Genomic DNA, 16,501 nt, shown 5'->3' on the forward strand with positions numbered 1-16,501 from the left:
TCACTACACCAGGCGTTAAACTATACTACAGAGCAATAGTAACAAAAACAGCATGATATTGGCACCAAAAATAGACTTGTAGACCAATGGTACAGAATAGAGGACACAGATACAAACCCACATAAATACGATCATCTCATATTAGACAAAGGCGCCAAAAACATATATTGGAGAAAAGATAGCCTCGTCAACAAATGGTGCTTGGAAAACTGGAAATCCATATGCAGCAAAGTGAAATTAAGCTCCTGTCTGTCACCATTCACAAAACTCAACTCAAAGTGGATCAAGGATCTAGGAATTAACCAGAGACCCTATGCTTAATAGAAGAAAAAGTAGGCCCAAATCTTCATCATGTTGGATTAGGCCCCAGCTTCCTTCAATAAGACTCCTATAGCACAAGAATTAAAATCAAGAATCAATAAATGGGATGGATTCAAACTAAAAAGCTTCTTCTGAGCAAAAGAAATAATCAGTGAGGTGATTAGAGAGCCTACAGAAGAGGAACAAATTTTTACTACATGCATATCAGATAGAGCACTAATCTCTGGGATATATAAGGAACTCAAAAATCTTAACACCAAAATAACAAATAACCCAATCAATAAATGGGAACCGAATAGACACTTTTCACAAGATGATATACAATCGTTCAACAAGTATATGTAAAAATGTTCAACATTTCTAGCAATCAGAGAAATGCAAATCAAAACTACTCTAAGATTTCATCTCACTCCAGTCAGAATGGCAGCTATTAAGAATACAAACAACAATAAATGTTGGCGAGGATGTGGGGAAAAAGACACACTCATACATTGCTGTTGGGACTGCAAATTGGTGCAGCCAATCTGGAAAGCAATACGGAAATTCATTGGAAAACTTGAAATGGAACTATCACTTGATCCAGCTATCCCACTCTTTGGTTTATACACAAAGGACTTAAAAACTATAGTGACACAGCTACATCAATGTTTATAGCAGCTCAGTTCACAATAGCTAAATTGTGGAACCAACCTAGATGCCCTTCAGTAGATAAATTGATAAAGAAACTGAGGTATATATACACAATGGAATATTACTTAGCATTAAAAGGGGACAAAATCATGGGATTTGCAGGTAAATGGATGGAGTTGGAGAATATAATGTGAAGTGAAGTAGCCAATCCCCAAAAAACAAACGCTGAATGTTTTCTCTGATATGAGGATGCTGATCCATAATGGGAATGGGGTGGGGAGAGCATGGAAGGAAACTTTAGATAGGGCAAAGGGAGGGAGGTGAAAGGAGGGGGCAGGGCGGGTAGGAAAGATGGTGGAATGAGATGGATATCATTACCTTAAGTACATGTATGAAGACACGAATGGTTTGACTCTACTTTGTGTACAACCAGACATGAAAAATTGTGCTCTATATGATTACTATGAATTGAAATCCATCCTGCTGATCAGAATTAGATAAATTCTAATTAACAAATTAGAATAAATAAATAAATAAATACAGTGAATTTGAGGGCTGAGGTTGTAGCTCAGTGGTAGAGTGCTTGCCTAGCATGTGTGAGGCATTGGGTTCAATTCTCAGCACTGCATACAAATAAATAAAAATAAAGGTCTATTCACAACTAATATATATATATATATATATGAATTTTGCTCGAAGCAGGGGTACATGCTTATAAACCCAGTGACTCAGGAGGTTGAGACAGGAGAATTGCAAGTCAGGGCTACTTAGTAAGACCCTAAGCAACTTAGTGAGATCCTGTCTCACACACACACACACACACATACACACACACACACACACAAAGTGTTGCTCAGTGGTTAAGTACCCCTGGTTTCAATTCCCAGAATAAAAAAAAAGGGGGAGGGGGAAGAAAAAGTGAATTTTATGGTATCTGAATTATAGCTCGAATAGAGTTTAAAAAAATTATTCACTGTTTATATGAAATTTAAATGTACTTGGAAATCCTGTATTTTCATTTGCCAAATATGGCAGCTCTATACTTGCCACTGGTTTTTGTAAATAAAGTTTTATGGAATATATATACACACATAAAATATTCATTAGCCAGAGAGACCAACTGATAGCATAAATGAAAACATAAACACTCTTTTGAGGCAAGTCTGCACCTTTGGTTTTGTGTTAACACCTTTTGTAATTGACTTGGCAAGTTACCAGCCTTTTCACACCATGAAATTCTAAACAAGTATGATTCCTAGGAAAATGAAAAGAGCTTTTCTCCCCCTCAAACCCAGATTCAGAGTGGTAGCCATACACTTAAAGGGTTGTCTTCTAGAGCTGGAACTAGAATCCCCTTGTTGCTGCACAGGAGCCTGCAAGCTGCACTGTTGAAAAACCTGAAAAATGAACTGTTAGACCAGTTTGCTAACACTAGTATTACTAATTTGCCAGTAAAGGAAAAAACAAGGCCCAGATGTCTAAATTCTTAAACTTTTAAGAAAACCAAATTTTTAGATTATAAAAGCAGTTATTTGGGGGAGAATTTCTTTGTTTAGTTTGCTGATGCTAATAGGGAGAGAACCAGACTGTCTTTGGGCAGATTCAGCTGTCTAAAGTAAAAAAGGGATTCTCTTCCTTGTAGTAGCATTTTGTGCCTATAATTAACATATTCTAATATTCCTTTAGCAGGATGCTATTAATACAAAAGGGCATTTTGCACCCAACATCACATTTAATCCTAAACCTTTGAGGTGGTTATATTCAGCTTCCACCTCATGGAGAGTGAAGTGGCTTTGTCCCAGATCACAGATGGTCACAGCATCTTAGAAGGCATTGTCTCTTTGAGGTCTCTGAACCAGTTCTTCCTTTACTCTTTATAAGAAGGGAAAGAGCAAAAATTTGTGGAGCAGCCCTCTGCTTGTTTACTTTTGTTCCTAACAGGTAGAAATAGCCCTTATAGAAACTAGTATTTAAAACAAAGCCTGTTAAACAAAGCCTGTTAATGTCCTGAGACAAAGTGAGGACTGTTAAAGTCTTTCAATGTGTACTTCAGACACCCACCACTTTCTTTTCCTTTCCTAATAAAGGAAGGGCAACATGGTGGCTTTTTTTAATATTTATTTTTTAGTTGTAGTTGGACATAATACCTTTATTTTATTTATTTATTTTTATGTGGTGCTGAGGAACAAACCCAGGGCCTCGCACTTGGTAGGTAAGTGCTGTACTGCTGAGCCACAATCCCAGCCCAACATGGTGGTTTTTAATGTGATATGTAGCCAAGTGGTTTTGGAGAGATCAATCAGCCTCTTACTTAATATACATTTAAGATTCCTCCATGTCTTTTCATGGATTGATAGCTCACTTATTTTTTAGTGCTGAATAATAATCCATTGTCTGGTTGTACCTACAATTTATTTCTCTACTCACCTATGAAGTATATCTTGTGCTTCCAAGGTTTGGTAACTATGAATAGAGTTGCTTTAAACATCCTTGTTCAGGTTTTTGTGTGAACCCGTTTGTTTGGGTCAATACCAAGGAGCAAAATTACTGAGTCATATGGTAAGAGTATGTTTAGATTTATAAGAAACTGTCTTTCAGAGTGGTTGTATATTTTTCACTTTGACCAGTAATGATCCATATCCCCAGCAGCATTTGATGTTATCAGTGTTTTAGATTTTGGCTGTTTTGAAAGGTGTGTAGTGCTATCTCATTGTTGTTTTAATTTATAATTCCCTAATGACAGATGATGTTGAATATCTCTCTCTCTGTATTTTCTTGCCATCTTCTGTGGTCTAAATGTTCTTGTCCCCTTCAAAAATTCATATTGAAACAATCCCTAGTGCAGCAGTATTGGGAGATATGGTCTTTGGGGGATAATTGAATTGTGAGGTCTCTGCCTTCTTGAATGAGACTAGGCAAAGGGAATTTGCTCTTTCAGTCTTTTCATGAATTGTAGCTTTGGTGTTATATCTAAAAAGGCATCACCATATTCATAGAAATCTATATTTTCTCTTCTAATATTACCTTCCAGGGGTTTTATATAAAGTTAAGCAGTTACTTATATAAAGTTAAGCATTTACATTTAGGTATGCAATCCGAATTGTGTTAATTTTATAAAGGGTATAAGGTCTTTGTGTAGATTCTTTTTCTTTTTGGCACGTGCATGTATAGTTGTTCTAGCACCATTTTTTTGGAAAAGACTATTTGTTCCATTGCAATGCTTTTGCTTCTTTGTTAAAGATCTTTTTTTTTTTTTAATTTTTTTTTATTGGTTGTTAAAAACATTATAAAGCTCTTGACATATCATATTTCATACATTAGATTCAAGTTGGTTATGAACTCCCAATTTTACCCCAAATACAGATTGCAGAATCACATCAGTTACACACCCACGTTTTTACATATTGCCATACTAGTGACTGTTGCATTCTGCTACCTTTCCTATCCTCTACCATCCCCCCTCCCTCCCCTCCCATCTTCTCTCTCTACCCCATCCACTGTAATTCGCATCTCTCCTTGTTTATTTTCCCATTCCCCTCACAACCTCTTATATGTAATTTTGTATAACAATGAGGGTCTCCCTCCATTACCATGCAATTTCCCTTTTCTCTCCCTTTCCATCCCACCTCATCTATCTGTTTAATGTTAATCTTTTCTTCCTGCTCTTCCTCCCTGCTCTGTTCTTAGTTGCTCTCATTATATCAAAGAAGACATTTGGTATTTGTTTTTTAGGGATTGGCTAGCTTCACTAAGCATAATCTGCTCTAGTGCCATCCATTTCCCTGCAAATTCTATGATTTTGTCATTTTTTAGTGCTGCGTAATACTCCATGGTGTATAAATGCCACATTTTTTTTATCCATTCATCTATTGAAGGGCATCTGGGTTGGTTCCACAGTCTAGCAATTGTGAATTGTGCTGCTATGAACATCGATGTAGCAGTATCCCTGTAGTACGCTCTTTTAAGGTCTTCGGGGAAAAGTCCAAGAAGGGCAATAGCTGGGTCAAATGGTGGTTCCATTCCCAGCTTTCCCAGGAATCTCCATACTGATTTCCAGATTGGCCGCACCAGTTTGCAGTCCCACCAGCAATGTACAAGAGTACCCTTTTCCCCACATCCTCTCCAGCACTTGTTGTTGTTTGACTTCATAGTGGCTGCCAATCTTACTGGAGTGAGATGGTATCTTAGGGTGGTTTTGATTTGCATTTCTCTGACTGCTAGAGATGGTGAGCATTTTTTCATGTACTTGTTGATTGATTGTATGTCCTCCTCTGAGAAGTGTCTGTTCAGGTCTTTGGCCCATTTGTTGATTGGGTTATTTGTTTTCTTATTGTTTAATTTTTTGAGTTCTTTGTATACTCTGGATATTAGGGCTCTATCTGAAGTGTGAGGAGTAAAAATTTGTTCCCATGATGTAGGCTCCCTATTTACCTCTGTTAAAGATCTTTTGATTGTATTCATGTGGGACTGTTTCTGCTCTGTATTCTGTTTCCTTGATCTATTTTTTTTTATTCTATTGCCTATTCTACACTATCCTGATTATTCTTGCCTTATTTATAATCAGTCTTAAAGTTTGGTAGTATTATCTTCTTTGTTCCTCCCTTTCAGTAGTGAGTTGGTTATTCTGAGTCTTTTGTCCCTCTATCTAAACTTTAGTATGAGTTTGTCAATATCTACAAAATAACTTGCTAGAATTTTGATTGGGATTGAATGGAATCTATAGATTAATTTGGGAAGAAGTGACTTCTGGACAAAAATTGAGTCTTCCTGCCTGTGAACATGGTATATATCTCTGCCATGATTTGGATATGCTTTGAGTGTGTTCCCCAAGGGTTCATGTGTTGGAAGCTTGGTCCCCAGTGTTATACTATGAGGGGCAGTGAAACCTTTTAAGAGGTAGGGTCTGGTGAAAGATAATTAGGTCACTGGGAACACTGCCATTGGAAGGGATTAATACTGGTCTCATGGAGGGAGTTAGTTCTGGGAAGAGTGTGTTGCTGTGAAAGAGCAAGTCTGGCTCCTGAATCTCCCTCTAGCTTCCTGTCTCATCATGTGTTCTTTCCTTCTCTCATCTGCTTCCACCATAATGCCATCTGTCATGCTGTAACCTAACCACTGAAACTCTTACTAGAACTGAGCAGATGCTGTTTCCATGTTCTTGAATCTCCAATTGTAGCATTTTAAATAACCCCTTTTCCTTCATAAAATACCCAGTATCAGGTATTTGGTTTTAGCAACAGAATCAACAAAATCTCTATTTATCTGGTTCTTTGATATTTCTTTCAGAGTTCTATACTATTCCTCATGTAGAGGAGGTATACTGAGTATTGACCTCAGGGGCACTCAACCACTGAGCCACATTCCCCAGCCCTATTTTGTATTTTATTTAGAGACAGAGTCTCATTGAGTTGTTAGGGATTCACTAAGTTGCTGAGGCTGGCTTTGAACTCAAAATCCTCCTGCCTCAGCCTCCCAAGCTGCTGAGATTACAGGCATGCACCTCTGAGCCTGGCCCTCATGTAGATCTTTTACTTATTTGTTCAATTTATACCTACATATTTAATTTTTCTGACTGCCTCAAAAAATAAAATACTTGGGAGAATCAACTTAATGAAAGAGTAAAAGATCTATATAATGAAAATTACAGAACCCTAAGAAAAGAAATAAAAGAAGACCTTAGAAAGTGGAAAGATTACCTTGCTCTTGGATAGGCAGAATTAATATTATCAAAATGACCATACTTCCAAAAGCACTATACAGATTTAATGCAATTCTGATCAGAATTCCAATGACATTTCTCATAGAAATAGAAAAAGCAATCATGAAACTCATCTGGAATAATAAGAGACCTAGAATAGCTAAATCCATCCTTAGCAGGAAGAGTGAAGCAGGTAGCATCACTATACCAGACCACAAACTATACTACAGAGCATTAGTAACAAACACAGCATGGTATTGGCACAAAAACAGACTGGTAGACCAATGGTACAGAATAGAGGACATAGAGACTAACCCACAAAACTATAATTATCTTATATTAGACAAAGGTGCCAAAAACATGTACTGGAGAAAAGATAGCATCTTCAACAAACAGTGCTGGGAAAACTGGAAATCCATATGCAACAAAATGAAATTTATCCCCTATCTCTCACCATGCAGAAAACTCAGCTCAAAATGGATCAAGGACTTAGGAATACAACAAGAAACCCTGCGTCTAATAGAAGAAAAAGTAGGCCCAAATCTCCATCATGTGGGATTAGGCCCCAACTTCCTTAATAAGACTCCTGTGGCACAAGAATTAAAATAAAGAATCAATAAATGGGATGGACTCAAACTAAAAAATTTCTTCTCAGCAGAAGAAACAATCTGTGAGGTGAATAGAGAGCCTACATCTTGGGAGCAAATCTTTACCCCTCACACATCAGGTAGAGCACTAATCTCTAAGGTATATAAAGAACTCAAAAAGCTAAACATCAAAAAAATAAATAAATAAATAAACCAATCAACAAGTGGGCCAAGGACCTGAAGAGACACTTCTCAGAAGATGATGTACAATCAATCAACAAATACATGAAAAAATGTTCATCATCACTAGCAATTAGAGAAATGCAAATCGAAACCACTCTTAAGATTTCATCTCACTACCCAAAGGACTTAAAAACAGCATACTACAGGGACACAGCCACATAGATGTTTATAGCAGCACAATTCACAATAGCTAAACTGTGGAACCAACCTAGGTGCCCTTCAATAGATGAATGGATAAAAAAAAGTGGCATATATACACAATGGAATATTACTCAGCAATAAAAGAGAATAAAATCAAGGCATTTGCAGGTAAATGAATGGAGTTAGAGAAGATAATGCTAAGTGAAGTTAGCCAATCCCAAAAAACCAAATGCCGAATGTTTTCTTTGATATAAGGAGGCTGATTCATAGTGGGATAGGGAGAGGGATTATGGGAGGAATAGACGAACTCTAGACAGGGGAGAGGAGTTGTAGGGGAAGGGAGGGGGCATGGGGTTATTAATGATGGTGGAATATGATGATCCTTATCCAAAGTTACAAGTATGAAGACACAAATTGGTGTGAATATACTGTGTATACAACCAGAGATATGAAAAATTGTGCTCTGTAAGTGTAATAAGAATTATAATGCATTCTGTTGTCATATAAATAAAAAATTAAATTCTTCTTTTTCATTTTAAGTATGCCTTGTAATTTTTAAATTTTTATTTATTTATTTATTTTTGTAGTTGTAGATGGATAGCATGCCTTTATTTTTTTTTTGTTTATTTTTATGTGATGCTAAGGATGGAACCCAGTGCCTCACCCATGCAGACAAGCACTTTGCCACTGAGCTACAGCCCCAGCTTTGTAATTTTTTTGTTGAAAGGTAACATGATGTATTGGGTAAAAGGAACTGCTCCAAGTGGGCCTTTAGTAATGTGGTACTGTGTGGGAAGAGGAAGGTTCTATAGTCCTGTGGTTAGGCCTCAGTCAGGGTGGGCCTGTGCCCCTGCACTGTGAACTTCACCAGTGCTTCTCAGGTTTTTTCCTCCCCCTTTTAGGTGGGTCCAGATGGCTGAGGGTGCTGGAGGAGAGTGTTTCCCTTTGTCCATTCAGAAGACTAGAGGGTACTGGAGGTGGGTATTTCCAGTCTCAAAGGTCAGTGAGGCTCTTCTCATACCTCTAGCAGATTGTGCTCTGGTGAATTAGTTTCTCCTGAGCACACACCTTTTAAGAACAGAGAGCTCCGGTGAATTTTATTTGTTTTTATTTTATGTGGGTCAGGAATCGATCCCAGTACCTCACACATGCTATACAAGCGCTATACTACTGAGCCACAACTCCTTAGAACGGCTACTTTCCTTTCTACCAGCTAGAAGCATGGGGGAATTTTTCTTTGAATTTTTTCATAAGAACTTTGTAGACTTCTGGAAGTAAAAGCAACAAAAGTGTGGCAAAGTGTGGCAGCACCCCTATGATGGTGTCCTCATGGAGTTTTAATTCAAATTGGCATACAACAAGCTGAAGACTGTTTGCCATTTACAGTGCAGGTTTTTCAGCCATGGTACTGATTCTCACGAAAGTTTCCATTTATGGGTTTTTGCTCTGGTAAGTTGTGATTCTCTGTCTCTCCAAATTGAGGGGGGTGCTGTGGTTTGCCCTGTGACCTCACTTCTGTGATAGAGTCAAGATACATTGTTGATTGTTGAGTTTGTTCATCTTTTACTAGTAAAGATAGAGAGGTGACTTTCAAGCTCTTTACATGTTAGACCAGAAACCAGAAATTCTGATGCCACATTTTGAAATCTCACTAGCCCACTGCTCCCAGCCAGGCCCCTATCTCTGCATGCCTGGAGAGTTGTGTAGTGCCTCATTAGTATTTTCCAGCCTCTTCTTTCTTCTACACATTCTTAGTACACGTGCTATAATTATTCAACTGGATCAAACAGTGCTACTCCTTTGCTCAAAAATCAGCATTTTCTGCAAATCAAAACTGCTTTAAGATTTCATCTCACTCCAGTCAGAATGGCAGCTATCAAGAATACAAACAACAAGTGTTGGCAAGGATGAGGGGAAAAAGACACACTCATACATTGCTGTTGGGACTGCAAATTGGTGCAGCCAATCTGGAAAGCAGTATGGAGTTTCCTTGGAAAACTGGGAATGGAACCACCATTTGACCCAGCTATCCCACTCCTTGGTCTATACCCAAAGGACTTAAAAACAGCATACTACAGGGACACAGCCACATCAATGTTTATAGCAGCTCAGTTCACAATAGCTAAATTGTGGAACCAACCTAGATGCACTTAAGTAGATGAATGGATAAAAAAATGTGGTATATATATATATATATATATATATATATATATATATATATATACACACACACACACACAATGGAATATTATTCAGCATTAAAAGAGAATAAAATCATGGCATTTGCAGGTAAATGAATGCAGTTGGAGAATATTATGCAAAGTGAAAGTTAGCCCATCTACAAAAAGCAAATACCAAATGTTTTCTCTGATTTAAGGATGCTGATTCATAATGGGGTTGGGGGAGACATGGGAGGATTAGATGAACTCTAGATAGGGCAAAGGGGATGGTAGGAAAGACAGTGGAATGAGATGCACATCATTATCCTAATTACATGTATGAAGACATGAATGATGTAACTCTACTTTGTGTACAACCAGATGTGAAAAATTGTGCTCTATATGGGTACTATGAATTGAAATGCATTCTACTGCCCTATATAACAAATTAAAGTTAAAAAAAGGAAAATAAATCAGCATTTCCTAAATTTGTTTTACCATGAGACAATTTACACATTTTGATATATTAGTGGAAGATCAACAGATCAAAGATTTAGCATACTCTAAGGTAAAGTGGGCAGCAAGATATGATCTCACAGATGATTAGTTGCTGCAAGATTATTCACATTTATATGGGAATAGTTTATTAACTGTAATAGAATAAATCATCAAAGAATGTTATTTTTAATTTATTAAGATCAAAGTACATTAGTACAAATATCTCATTTCCTTTTTATTGTAGACGAATACAAAAGCCCTTAACATTTAAAATTGAGAACATTATTTTCTTAGTCTTAAAAGACTAAAAATCATATTTGGTTAATATTAGGAATGATGTTGCCAAGTCATAGCCTCACATCGGGTATGGCATAAAGTCTTTTCTTTGCAGATTAATGTGAAAATCTTTGTGCACAGATGTGTTATAGCAAAAGAACACAAACTGTTCTGCAGCAAGATTTTGCACTCTCTTGAATTAGGCTGTCCCAGAAATCATTAATTGTTGTGACTCTGGCAGCTCACCACCTGGTTTTTTAGAAATCATTACTTGGATGTTTTCCAATTCTGGCTTGTGGAATGCACAGTGTGTGAATCATAAAACTGCTTTAAACAATTAAAATTTACTCTGTTCACCATGGATTCCAGTGGAATGAGTTTTTATAGTGTAAATGTTTAATGTGACATCCATGAATAAAATCATGAATATGTTTTGAAATCCTAAGAAAGATACCTTCCATAGATAGTAAATCATAAATAGAAGGTGTCCATTCTTGCATCGTTTGTATATAATAAGTAGTTTGTAGTTTGTAAGTATAGGTTACATGCCTGTGTGCAGCTCATATGACAGATATGTGCATATCATCTGGCACCTGTGTTATTTCCTGGAAGAATACCACATCCTAAAGGTGATATTGCATGATTAAAAAAAAACCAAAAAACTATCCAAATGCATTTAACATCTTTCCTACATAATGTGTTTTTTTTTTTTTTTAATATATTCTTTTGTTTTGTTTGGGGTACCAGGCATTGAACCCAGGGCACTGTACTACTGAGCCACATCCCCAGCTCTTTTTATTTTTTGTTTTGAGACAGGGTCTTGCTGAGTTCCTGAGGCTAGCCTCAAACTTGCCATCCTTCTCCCTCAGCCTCCTGAGTGGTTAAGATTACAATCATGTGCCACCAATCCTGGCCTTGAAATGTACTTGGAAGAGAAAATAGCTTTGATGTAAATTTTCCACAGAGCATAGTCAGTAGATGCTAGTCCCAAGATAGATTTCCCTAGCTTGGCACTCAAAGTCCATGGCTCTCTGGCTTGGCCCACATTGAGCCTCATCTCCTACTACCTCTTCCTATAGCTGCAGTGGCCCTTCCTGATTTCTGAGAACACCATTTGTGCCTGTTTTCCCCCTTATCTGCTAAACCTAACAGATTTGCTGAGCTCTGGAGTGGGTTAGAGGGAGAATGCATTGAAGTGGGAGAAGGGTTTCTGTGCAGGAAATGAGGGGTGCCATTTGAATATGAAATGGCATTGCAGTCTTGCTAGTAAGCTTTGTTTATTCTCTCTCCTGTCCCTGGTCAAGACTCACCTTTCCCTCATTCTCTCACAAACTTTTTTCTAAAAAACCTTTATTTTATTTATTTATTTTTATGTGGTGCTGAGGATCGAACCCAGTGCCTCACATGTACTAGGCAAGTGCTCTACCACTGAGCTACAGCCCCAGCCCCTCACAAACTTTTTAACCTATCCTACATCCTCAGAAAAGCCCCGTATCCACCCATGAAGATATTTGCCTTCCCTCCTGGCTTTGCTTCTTTGCAACTTTGCCTCTCTCTGACTCCCTATCCAGATCTTCACCCACTGCTGAGGACTCACCCATCACTTTCAGAGTTGGGGCAGTTTTCCAGAGCACATTAAAATGAATGTGATGGCCCCTGGGATAACCCTCAGACTATGAACCAGCCCTAGAACTTAGTCAAACTCGTATCACACAAGCAGGCCACAAATATATCAGAAGTATGTTTGGAGCTCCTTAAAAACTGTCAGGTACTCTAGGGAATAAGAGTGTCATTTATTTTCTTTCTTTTCTTTTTCTTTTTTGTGTTGCTGAGGATTGAACCCATATATGCTAGGCAAGTGATCTACCACTGAGCTACACACCCACCCCGTAGGGATTTAAAAAAATTCATTATGGCTATTTCCGCCATCTCCTCTGAACTATAGAAGTCATTTTACCCAACACTGATCAAAGCAGCTGGAGTAAGGGCCTTGCCATGTATTGTTAATAGGAGAAGTAAACAGCACTAATCAGTGACAGAAGATAGAAGGCAGTAGAGAAATTGAAAGGAATTGACATTTTGGTGAATAATGGCAGCACCATTAGCTTGACTAACACAGTGGAAACACCTATAAGGAAAGTGGTCTTATGTCAAATGTGAACTTCAGAGGTACCTGCTTTACTTCCCCATCATGTATTCCTCTTAGGAAAAAGAAAATTGCTCATATCCTCAATCTCAGCACGCTAAATCCTATGTGGTTCAAATGGCACTGTGTTTATATGATTGCTGAGCATGGTATATCTATGTGTGTGCTTGGAATGGTAGAAGAATTTAAAGAATTTAAAGGTGAAGTATCAGTCAATGCCTAATGTCCTAGAATATTACTTATGCTATGGAATGCTGGAAGGATCTGGGATTGAAAGCCAATGTAGAAAAGTTGAGATAATTGCAGTTGCTGCATATTCCCTTCTCAAAAAGCTAAAATGTTTTAAGGGCAATTTTGTTATTGATGAAAATATCTTAGAAGGGGAAGGAATAAATATTTTTAAAAATATATATATTTTTGGTTGTAGATAGACACGATACCTATATTTTATTTATTTATTTTATGAGGTGCTGAAGATTGAACCCAGTGCCTCACAATTTAGGCAAATGCTTTACCATTGAGCCACAACCCCAGCCCAGGAATAAAAAATTTTGACATCTATGCAATTAAACTGGGCCATCTTTTGTTACCAGATTTCTTAGGTGAACACCCAGATGCAGTTATCAAGCATGTGGAATCATCTGGTGCTATTCTAGAATCTAAAGAAGAGAAGTCAGAGCCACAGTCAAAACTGTGTTCTGGAGCTATGGAGAAACATTTAGAATGAAGGTCTCTCCAATGATGATGATGTGGGAAAGCCATCTATCAGTTTAAACTCATGGGGTGACACGGTGGCATGTGGTTTCTCGATCTGAAAAACAAGGGCAGGAATGTCATACATGGAGAGCCCTCTGCTAGGGCAGATGTGGTGATGAGTATGTCTACCGATGATCCTGTCAAAATGTTTTCAGGGAAACCAAAACCAACAAAGGCATTCATGTCAGGGAAAAAGAAGATTAAAGGAAACATGGCCCTAGCAATCAAACACAGAAGCTAATGAATCAAATGCATTCCAGACTGTGAAGAAAAAGAAACAAAAATGTTGACTATGTTTAAAAAGTAAAAAGGCTCAACAGTTAACATCTAATGTTTGTTGTCTTCTCTATTGTATTATAAGGATATGCATGTTTGGAGAAAAATAGAACTTATATAAGATTTAAAATTGTAATTCACACAACTAGCCAGTCAAACAGAGGCTTCATTAAGTGGCATTCTGAGACACTGAGTTTTTTGTATTTTACAGATTTTATCCTCTTTGAACCTCATATCTCGGTTACAGCCTTCTTTTAGGAAAAGTATGTGTTTCAAGCAACCTGTCAGGATTAAGCAGTAGAATTAGCCCTTTACAAAGCTTCTTCTCATGTAAATGAAGCGTTCATGTTAAAATTGTATACTAATGAAAATCTTAATGATGTTTTGGATTTTAATATACTTATTTTAAAGAAAATGTGATTTTCAAAGAAATCACACAATAAACTACTTAATAAATAATACTTGTGCAAACTAAATAAAATAAAAATAGTTTTTACCTGTTGATTATCCATCTAGATACATTTATCAATAGGAAAATATTAAAGTAATTCAACTAATTGTAGTATGAGGCCTATTTAAGAAATAAAAAATATATTTTATCTTGCTGTTGTTTTGTCTATTCTGGATATTCCATATAAATTGAGCCATATATGACAAAAATTCATTATAATTTCTATCTGGCTGTCAATCCCAAAAAACCAAAGGCTGAATGTTCTCTATGACATGTGGATGCTAATTTACAATAAGCTGGGGGAGGGAATAGAAGTTCACTAGATTAACAAAGGATAAAGGAAATGGAGGGGGATGGGAATAGGAAAGATAGTAGAATGAATCGAACATAATATTACTGTGTTCAAATATGAATATACAAACAGTATAACTCCACATCATGTACAACCACAAAAATGGCAAGTTATATTCCGTGTATGTTTGTTTGATATATCAAAATACATCCCACTGTCATGTATAACTAAATAGAGCAAATAAAAAATTTGAAAAAAATAATAATTTCTATCTGGCTATTTGTATATATAGGAAGGCTATTGATGTATTTTATAGTTAGTCATCTTATACTTAGCGACCTTACTGAATTTTTCACTTTTTCAGTTGATTTTCTTGAGTTTTCTAGATGTGCAGTCATATCTGCAAATTATAGTAATCTTATGTGTTTTTCATATGGGAGTAGAATGCCAGTATGCTTGTAAATTTGATTCCTTGCATGGGAGTGTCTGTGAGAAAACGCTCTGTCTGCCTGTCCTTTTCCCTAGTTCTCTGTCTAGGCTCTGGGGACTTGGCCCTGCTGGCTGGGGGCCTGATAACCATCTGGAGTGCTGACCAGGAGTCAGGTGAGCCTACCAGGTGGTCCTTTATAATGCATGCTCAGCCAAAAAGCTTGTGCCCTGAAAGGGCTGGGGGTGTGGCTCAGTGGTAGAGTGCTTGCATAGCATGTATAAGTCCCTGGGTTCCATCCTAAGAACCATAGAAACAAACAACAATAACAGAAAGCTGAGAGCATGTGTCAGACCTCAAGAGATACTATGGCAAGACTTAAGATTCTTCAGGCCAAACAGAGGAAGGACATTTGGAGCCCAGTGACAGGCAAGTGCAATGGCATGGACACATGGAAGTACAGATGATGCAGAAGTGCTAGAAGAAATTAACAGAAGCCAGTCTAGTGAGGGGCGAGTGCTAGGTGCTTGTTCCAAAGCTCCTTGAGCTGGTCCTGTCAGGGACAGAGCCTGGGAAGCCTTTGAAGCTGGGTGAGCTATGCCTAACCCATCTGGGGTGGGGGAAAACTTTTCTTGCTGTTGTATGGGTCTTGTTTGAAGGAATTCAAGACTCCAGACTAATAAGGCACCTTATGAGACTTTGAAATACTGTTAAACAGCTGTAAAATAATGTCTGAATAGTTTGTTATAAGTCAAATCAAATAGAAGTAGGAAAAATAAGAATCATGAGGTTTTACAGAGTTATGTCAGAAAAAAAGGCTAGTGCTAAGCATTGCAAGTGAAGGATTATGACAAGTTAGAACATCATTTTTTTTCTGTAAAAAGTAGTTATTGCCAGTTATTTGCAGAATCATTTCACATGAAGCCAAAAAAAGGAAGAGTGGTCTCTCTGCCGAGTGGTTTTCATATTCCAAACATACATATGCTGCACAGACTGTCTAATTATTCTTGGGGACAATTACTGTCAGGTTCCAAAATGTGTTCAATGAACAGCAATTGGTGTTTATTCAGCTCTAAAAAGACTATACAAGAGAACAGTAGGTTATATTGTCTGCCTAAAGAAGCATTTTGCCATCCGGAAACATCTGCTTTCTATTTAAAGTAGTGAAGAAGGAATGGGAGTATATTTGAAATATACTCCCTGAGCACTGAACACCAAAGAAAGGAGAATAAAATTGGATATGAAGGCATTTTCTGCTCTCTGGCACACACATTCTTCCACTTTTCCCTGCTGGGAAGGAAATGTGGCCTCTTGGTTGGAAAGTTATGACTCTCTTAAATCTTTCTATTTTTACTGATTTGTACGCTTATAGGAACTGCCTTCTTTGTCCTAGTTCCGTATCTTTTACTTTCTCAGGTGAGGCAAAATACTCTTTCAAAGTTGGGGTCTGCTTCTCTGAATTTTGTGGTTGAATTTTTAAAGTTCTCTGATTTTGCCCTTAAAAATGTCGAGATTTGTTGCTCAGGTTGCAGAAGTTGTCTTGAGATGCTCACTTATCTATGTGGATAATGCTGTCCACTAGCAGCCCTTTTGGGAGAAA

General features: G+C 37.5%; 1 protein-coding gene and 1 pseudogene across 4 annotated transcripts in view; both read left to right on the plus strand.

Annotated features, from left to right (window-relative positions):
• Homer2 (homer scaffold protein 2) overlaps window positions 1-16,501 on the plus strand; it is an 88,287-nt gene that overhangs the window by 34,351 nt on the left and 37,435 nt on the right. Inside the window, exon 1 of one of the 4 annotated variants that reach the window (XM_071608577.1) lies at window positions 8,528-8,597. The exons of the other annotated variants lie outside the window; for them this stretch is intronic. Within the exon in view, the coding sequence (XP_071464678.1) occupies window positions 8,533-8,597 (65 nt within the window). The 5' untranslated portion in view covers window positions 8,528-8,532. Of the gene's footprint in view, window positions 1-8,527; window positions 8,598-16,501 lie in introns of those variants that run through there. 4 annotated transcript variants of the gene reach the window in all.
• On the plus strand, window positions 12,686-13,722 carry LOC114080178 (hydroxysteroid dehydrogenase-like protein 2; annotated as a pseudogene).

The sequence above is a fragment of the Marmota flaviventris genome, chromosome 2 (genome assembly GCF_047511675.1).
Source record: "Marmota flaviventris isolate mMarFla1 chromosome 2, mMarFla1.hap1, whole genome shotgun sequence".
Classification (NCBI taxonomy): Eukaryota; Metazoa; Chordata; class Mammalia; order Rodentia; family Sciuridae; genus Marmota; species Marmota flaviventris.